The sequence below is a fragment of the Danio rerio genome, chromosome 19, assembly GCF_049306965.1.
Source record: "Danio rerio strain Tuebingen ecotype United States chromosome 19, GRCz12tu, whole genome shotgun sequence".
NCBI classification, from domain to species: Eukaryota; Metazoa; Chordata; class Actinopteri; order Cypriniformes; family Danionidae; genus Danio; species Danio rerio.
In genome coordinates this window covers 35427501-35436099 of record NC_133194.1, presented here as the reverse complement: position 1 = coordinate 35436099, position 8599 = coordinate 35427501, and the positions used below count along the sequence as shown (strand labels likewise).

Below are 8599 nucleotides of genomic sequence, written 5' to 3'. Positions count from 1 at the left end.
AGAAGGTCGCTGGTTCGAGCCTCGGATGCTCTGGTTTCCCCCACCGTCTAGACATGCGGTGCAGGAGAAAAGAGTACGCTAAATTGGCCGTAGTGTGTGTGAAGAGTGTGTGTATGAAGAGTGTGTGTATGGGTGTTTCCACTGTTCAGTGTGAGGTTGAAGATGAAAGGGCATCTGTTGCGTAAAACTTGCTGGATAAGTTGGCGATCCATTCCAATGTGGCGACCCCTGATTATTAAAGGGACTAAGCCGAAAAGAAAATAAATGAATCAGTGAAAATTTCAATTTCAATTTTGAAGAGGAAAAGAACTGAAATCCCATGAAGCAATGTAAAAGCTGTTGAGTGTAATGTAAATATATATATATATATATATATATATATATATATATATATATATATATATATATATATATATATATATATATATATATATTTATATATATATATATATATATATATATATATATATATATATATATATATATATATATATATATATTTATATATATATAGGTGAAGTCAGAATTATTAGCCCCCCTGAATTATTAGCGCCCTTGTTTATTTTTTTCCCCATTTTCTGTTTAATGGAGGGAAGATTGTTTCAGCACATTTCCAAGCATAATAATTTTAAAAACTTATTTCTAACAACTGATTTATTTTATCTTTGCCATGATGACAGTAAATAATATTTTATTTGATATTTTTCAAGACACTTCTATACAGCTTAAAGTGACATTTAAAGGCTTAACTAGGTTAATAAGGTGAAATAGGCAGGTTAGTAATTAGTCAAGTTATTGTATAGCGATGGTTTGTTCTGTAGATTATTATAAAAAAAAATTTGATTTTTTTTACTTTGATTTTGATTTTTACGTCTGATAATAATTTTCCTTCTGGAGAAAGTCTAATTTGTTTTAGTTTGGCTTTGATAAAAGCAGTTTTTAATTTTTTAAAAAACATTTTAAGGTCAATATTATTAGCCCCTTACTGTCATCATGGCAAAGATAAAATAAATCAGTTATTAAAACTATTATGTTTAGAAATGTGTTGAAAAAAATCTTCTCTCCGTTAAACAGAAATTGGGGGAAAAAATAAACAGAGTGCTAATAACTCAGGGGGGCTAATAATTCTGACTTCAACTGTGTATATGTATATATATTCATTCATTTTCCTTTGGCTTACTCCCTGATTAATCAGGTGTTGCCACAGCAGAATAAACCTCCCATTACTCTGGCATATGTTTTGAATGAATGTCCTTCCAGCTACAACCCAGTACCATCTCGAGAAACACCCATACACTCTTATTCACACACACACACTCATACACTATACGGCCAATTTAGTTCATCCAATTCACTTAGTAGTTTTTAAAAACTATTAATAGAGGTTTTTACATTGCGCCATTTTGCTATAAATTACATAAACTCAAAACTGTGAAAAATAAAATACTCAGGGAGAATTACTATTTGCAATTGCAAAGTTTATAACTTTAAATTTAAACTTGCAGAAAAATATGAATAGTGAGATTAATTTATTGCTCCAAAAAAAGACAAGAAGAATGTAAAAACACAATCCACTTTTAGAATTGTTTATTCTTTCACAGCTTCCATGCTGTTCATTGACAACACAAACAACTAGTGATCATCTCAGTCATCTTAAATGTTGTTGTTTTTGTTTTGTTTTTTGCAATATAATAAATAATGGACATAGTTAATCCAGTACAATTATATTAGACATTTAAAAGTAAATGCAAAGCCCTTTAACCAATGGTTTGTTTGCCTGAGCAAAAGCAAAATAATAATGCTGAAAAGAAAACGTTATGGTAAATCTTAACCTCAGTTTAGATGAAAATTTTATTCAAATTCTGACTGTAACATTTAAATTTTATCCCACAATGTAAAATTGTAAATTGAATGCAAATTGTGAGGCCAGTGGGCTGTGCCAGCAAAAAGAAAGAGGAATAAACCAACAGGCTTTGCACAAGCAGCCTGTTCCAAATACAGACTGGGATTTAGATTTCAATTAAACCTGATTCATAGATAATTACTGCATTCCCTTTCATAAAACTTTAACTAAACTAAAGCATAAACTAAATTGCAGAATCCACATCCATATAACATGACACAAATTAGGTAAACCTATTTTCTTTTTAGTTATTGGTTTCATAGATTTCACGTGAAGACTGCAAACAAATAATGAAAATTAATTTGCTAATAAGACTGATTTCTAATTAGATTTTCACTCATGCTCATGAACTGTTAATTATCAAATAATGTAATGCAATCAAACAACGTGACTTGTTTAATTTTAACACATAACATAAGCATGAGATTTCAAAAAACGAACTATACAATATTAATAATAAAAATAATTTGAAAAATGAAAAATAGTTTAAAACTGATTTCATATTTAGTGCATAAAACTAAGCATATCGCTATCCCTTAGAGCATAGGAGTCAAACTCAGTTCCAAAAGGGCCGCAGCTCTGCACAGTTTAGTTCCAACCCTAATTAAACACACCTTATCAAACTTATTGAGTCCTTCAGGCTTGTTTGAAACCTACAGGTAAGTGTGTTGGAGCAGGGTTGGAACTAAACTGTGCAGGGCTTCGGCCCTTCAGGAATTGAGTTTGACACCCCTGCCTTAGAGAGATGGCTGTAACACTTTCCACTTTCAAAATAAATGTATTGTATTACGTTGTGGGAATTTAGATGTTTGTAATGCTATTTGCTGTTTTAAATGTGCAATATGTTAACTATTTTGAATTTCATTTGATTAAAGGATGGCATAAAGATGATTTTGAAGTGATAAAGTTATAGGAAAATCTGAGAAAAGAACGCTAGAACTCAACCCATAATGTTACGTACTTTATAGGGATAAGTTCAATATGTCTAATCAGCTTGCTTGTGTTTGTATTTCTGTCCGTAAACCTTGTCAATACTTTGGTAATGCAAAATATGGATCTGAAAATAAATCCTGCATTCAATGTCTAATTTTTAAAACATGTTGTCCTTTATGTTTATCCACAGCAGAATTTTAAACTGTTTATGCAATTTAAGATGAACTGCTCCATCTAGTGGTACCAGTAATTCTGCAGCACTTGATGGTACAAAACTCTTTTTTAGGCCTTATTTTCTTAGGAATGCAAATGATTTATAATATGTAAGGAATAATCCATGATGGGCTGTTGAAATATTAATAAATAATGCATATCCATAGTGGTGTTACATCTCAGGTGTGCCTTATTTTCTGGGTCAATTACAGTTTGACTATTAGAACACCTAAATACTTTCTATGATGTATTTCTGCATAAGACTGTTCTTTTTGTACATCTAAAGTATTTGTTTTGTTGTGGCTTGATTAAAATTATTGCACACATTAGAACGTTCATCAGCCAGTCAGTATCAATCATTCAACAGGGCCCCATAGTATAGAAAAATTAATGGTCTCTGATACTGAATTTTTTTAATATTTCCCAAATGATGTTTAACAGAGCAATGAAAATTTCACAGTATGTCTGATAATATCAGATATTAGGACATTAAGTCTTATTTGTTTTATTTTGGCTAGAATAAAAGCAGTTTTTAATTTTTTTAAAAACTATTTTAAGGTCAAAATTATTTGCCCCTTTAAGCTATATTTTTTCCCAGATAGCCAACAGAACAAACCATCTTTATACAATAACTATAAATATATTTAGACACACACACACACACACAAAATAGCTAGTTGCCTATGATTTTTTATGTGTGTGATGTGCTAAAATGAAAGGTAGGAAAAATAAAAGCTATATAAAATATTTATAAAATAATAAAAAGATTGAAATGTAAAAAAATACACAAATACAAAAACAAATATTGTTAAATACTAACATTTAAATAAAAACTCATTTATCTTAGTATTAAAACAATATTATAAGTAATAGCTATCTCAGGGAAACCACAATTACACTTATTATAATATATAGCTCTAGCATTTAACAAAGGAGCTTCTAGAACCTCCCCCAGTTCAGTGCTGGATTCGGCTAAAAACTCCTCAAAAAAGGAGCAGCTCCAACCATAATAGAAGAAGCCGTGGATTATGAGCCACAACCAGTAAGTATTTTTATCTGTTCAAATTGATGTATTACCTTCAAAGTTTCTAGCACTAACGGTATGTTGTAGCAAGGACGTAAACAAGGATGTAAACAATGGTAAATGCTGTTCGGCACCGCTAACAATTAAGCTACAAATTCATATTTCTCGGTCAAACCCCTGTAAACACTCACAATCTTCATCCAGCGCTGCAGTGTCTCTCTATGCAGCCGCTTTCCATGCGTTCTACATCTCAAATAACAAGCTTGCAATAGATATGTGAACATTTCATATTACTCACAAAAAGTACAAAGAAGGTGCTTGTAGGGGCGTGACAAGGTATCAATCCGCAACTTACAGGACATTATGTTAGCTGACTAATAAGAGCCTCTTGAGGGTGGGCCTTTCAGAGGAACTAGGAAATATGATAGTCGTCTTCATGTTAGCTGAGTAGCAGTATATAATTAAATTAAGATGAAAAAAAAGTGAATTTCTACAAATGAAGCATGAGCACACAATGCTTTGCATCTTGTAAACACAACCAAGCCTTAAAAATACACTCTGGACAACCTCTTTAAAATGCATAATGCAAATACTTAATGTGTAAAATGCATATTTAAGTCTGCCATTATAATAACAAGTAGTTAATTTTTTTGGCTATAGGAGCCTGTTTTTTTAAAAATCAATGCTATCAGCACAGTGTAATTCTAAAAGCTATTATTAATTAACTGGTATGAGGATTTCTAGGTGTCACTGTAGCCTATAATCTATATTTGCCATGCTAATGATCAGATGCATCTAACATCTAAGCACATATTATTGAGATGACATGCTCTAATTTCTCTCTGCAGCTTGTGATGTCTTAAATAGCCCATAATTCTCCTCTGGGTTTCAGAGTGTATCCTCCGCGTCAGATTCTTTCCTCCATGGTTTCCTTGGGTGAGATGTGTTTGATGAAACCCCCTCTGAATGAGCTGTTCCCTCCTTCTGTGTTGTGCTCTTTGAGTCACTAATCTGCTGGCAAACACAAACAAGCTGTCACCATTTCAAAGGAAAAACAGGACCTATTATGGCCCCTTTTATAAAATGTCAAATAAATCTCTGGGGTGTCCTCTGAAAGTGTCTGTGAGGTTTTAGCTTCATATTGAAAAATCCATCAGACCATTAATATATTTTGTCAACTTTTGAGCCTAATTGGCTGTGAGGAAAAACATGGGAAAACTACTTTTTTGGCTTGTCCCTTTAAATACAAATGAGGTACTGCTTTCCAGGAGAGGGTGGAGCGTCTAAATCTGGTTCTGACACTCCAGAAACAACAAAACAAGTTAATCTCACAAAGCCAGAAATTAGCAGTAACAGATTAAGATCATGTTCACGTGGTGAAAACTCCAAAATGCACTGTGATACATGTTAAGGTCATGCCAAACCAACAGGTGGCGATAAAAGACTTTAATGCTGGGTTCACACTTAACTCAGAATAAAGTATTTGTGCGTGAATAAATTGCATACAAGTCAATGCAGACATAAGAACAGAGGCGAATTGATGACTATCCTGCATTGCGAATGACGTAGAATATGTGACATGAACATGTGGAATTTGCCTCAATCACATCTTCCACGTTTGGTGTGAACCCAGCAGTGCTGGCCAATCAGAAAGGAGTTAAAAACATGCATGCTGATGTCATGAGGCAAAAACTCAGATTGTAGTGTCCACATGACCACATTATACCCAGAGACACAGAAGACGTGAATGAGGCAAATTCTGCACATTCTCAGCAAATGTATGCCGTATTCACATTGTTCAATCGAGGGATGGTAATCCGCCTCTGAACTCACATTTGAATTGACTTGAATGTAATTCGCTTGTTAAGTGTGATCTCACGCAAAGCGGCTTCTAGGTCCAAGTGCTCTCTTAAACTGTATGGTGAGACTCATCAAAAAGTAATAATAAACGTTTACAAAGTGCTTTAATACTTCACTATTGCAATAGACAGTTGAAGTCAGAATTATTACACCCAACTTGATGTTTAACAGAGCAAGGAAATTTTCACAGTATGTCTGATAATATGTTTACTTCTAGAGAAAGTCTTATTTGTTTTATTTCAGCTAGAATAAAAGCAGTTATTATTTTTTTATTAAACATTTAAGGTAAAATATCTTAGCCCCTTTAAGCCATATTTTGAGCTATTAAAAATTACTTTAATGTATGATATGACTAAAAATTAATTGGCCATAAATGAATATTTTCTCAGTTCAAAGGAGTTGCGGCTTAAACCCGGAAACAGTATTCCATATGTCACGACTTCGTCACCTTAAAATGATACGGTTCTATCTGAGTTCTGAATGATTTTGAGATATTGAGCTTCAAAGTTTTTGCATTCCATAGCAAACAGTATGTGTGTAACATTTAATTTTAAATAAAAACTCTTAAAAAGCAAACAACTTATAAAAAACATCCCAAAATGTAAATAAGTTGTCATTCAATAAGAACATGTCAATAACTCAATTTTGACAAAACTATCAAATAGAACCTTATAATTCTAAGGTGACGACTTAACAAGCGGATTTATTTAAAATACACTTAATTCCCCATTTAGTGTGAACTCAGCCATCATAGCCTCCTGTTGGTTCGGCATGCCCATAAGACGTGTTTTTGTATTTTCATGTGGACAGAGGTTTTTTTTTTTATTGTAAGTGGGAAAAACTTAAAATAAAATACCTTTGTACTTGTGAACATCCCTCCTGATGTCATCTGATAGCCTACTGTGTTTTCGTGTGGACAAACAGACAAACCGTGTAGAAAAAAACCTGTGTTTGTGTGGCTTAAAGACTTAAGCTGCGGTCACAGTAGTTTAAGTATGCAAAATTATGTTGAATTGGTGAAGTCACGGTTCCAGTATTCATGTTTACACTCCATATATGTCTAAATATTAGGAATTTTTAAGGATTTAAGAATCTGATGATTGTTAATTGTGAAAAGGGTCTATGAGATTATAGCTGCTAGCCATATGTGCCTAGAAAATAGCAACTTTTCATTTTCTGTTGATCTTAGCACACAATGTAACTAAGAGTTAAGCTTTAAAGAAGAAAATTATCAAAACCCTTTTTGAAATTTTAGAGCGAGATGCTAATGGTCCAATCTGATTCAATGATTTATGCTAAGCTAACATAAAAGTGCTCTCCCCATACCCAAAAAATTGGTTGAATAGATTTAAAAAGATTGAGCTCATTTAAAAAAAAAAAAAAAAAAAAGTGAATTGTTCTTTCAAACTTGGAAAAAATCTGATTTCTATAATATATCCTCTTTATCCCTACTATAAAAAATAAAACTATTAGAAACCACCACAGAAGATTCTAATAATATATACTACATAATATATACATAACTGCAGGTGTCCTGAGTTCGAGAAACCTTTCTCAATCCATCTCATACTGTCCATTTATTGTCCTGTCGGAAAGGCAAAATTACCAAAATAAATATTAAAAAAAGTACAAACCATCCCATGTTAGCCAATAAAATCAACACATTTTAATGGTCTCTGCTGTGATTTTGCACATATTTCATTAGGATTTATTGTTTTTAACGTGCTAATATGCAAATACTGTAGATGGCAAAAACCTACCAACAGAGACCCACAGGACAGCTTCCTTTAAAATCAGTATAATTTCCCTCATATCTGCTAAAGCCATTGCAAATTCCATGATGGTTTCTAAAGTTTTTTCAGCAGGGATGTTATTCAGACATTGGCCCAGCTGTTAGCAAAGCCTCTATTAGCAAAACCCTGATGTTTAAAGCATTAAGCAGCTGAGACTTTTGAATGTGTCATGTTTCCTGAATATGTGCCAGGTTTATTATTCAGTGACTCACACCTCATGACTGCAGGATGCTCTTTGATGGTTCGTGCAGGTGCTGGAAATCTGCTTCACACATTGAGTTCCTGCATTAACCATCCGTCTGCCTCTGACCTCCAATCCTCTACCTGAGGAGATGACAATCTTATTTCACAATGGGCAGATAACAGTATTCAAAGCATATTGGGATAATTGAAGCTTCTTAAAGGCCCATTCACACCAAGGATGATGGTAAAAATTCGATGATGATTGATTAAAAACATTGACTAGTCAGAATCAACACTGCGTTTTATTTAGAAATCATCAGCATCATTAACCAAAAGATGACAGTGGCCATACCTGGGATGTTTTAACCCACTTTTCTATGTCTATGGATTTAATGATGCATGATATTACAAATGGATGTCCTCTGAAATATAACCATTTAAAGTGATAGTTCCCTCAAAAAAATAACTTTATTCATTCTGAAGTGGTTCCAAGTCTTTGAGTTTGTTTTTTTTCTGTTGAACCTACACTCACTGGCCACTTTATTAGGTACATCTTACTAGTGCCAGGTTGGACCCACTTTTGCCTTCAGAGCTGCCATAATCCTTCGTGGTAAACATTCAACAACTGGAAATATTCCTGAGAGATTTTGGTCCATATTGACATGATACCATCACACAGTTGCTTCAGAT

General features: G+C 33.2%; 1 protein-coding gene across 2 annotated transcripts in view; it reads right to left on the bottom strand.

Annotated features, from left to right (window-relative positions):
* Nucleotides 1–1571: 1571 nt before the first annotated feature.
* The window catches only part of si:ch211-215i13.3, a 9001-nt gene continuing 1973 nt past the window's right edge, over nucleotides 1572–8599 (bottom strand). Inside the window, exons 2-3 of one of the 2 annotated variants that reach the window (XM_021468217.3) lie at nucleotides 7941–8050; nucleotides 1572–5084 (exon numbers count right to left, since the gene is read on the bottom strand). In XM_021468217.3, the coding sequence (XP_021323892.2) occupies nucleotides 4962–5084; nucleotides 7941–8050 (233 nt within the window). In that variant the 3' untranslated portion in view covers nucleotides 1572–4961. Of the gene's footprint in view, nucleotides 7519–7563; nucleotides 8051–8599 lie in introns of both variants that reach the window. The other variant, XR_012395143.1, reaches the window with a different exon arrangement.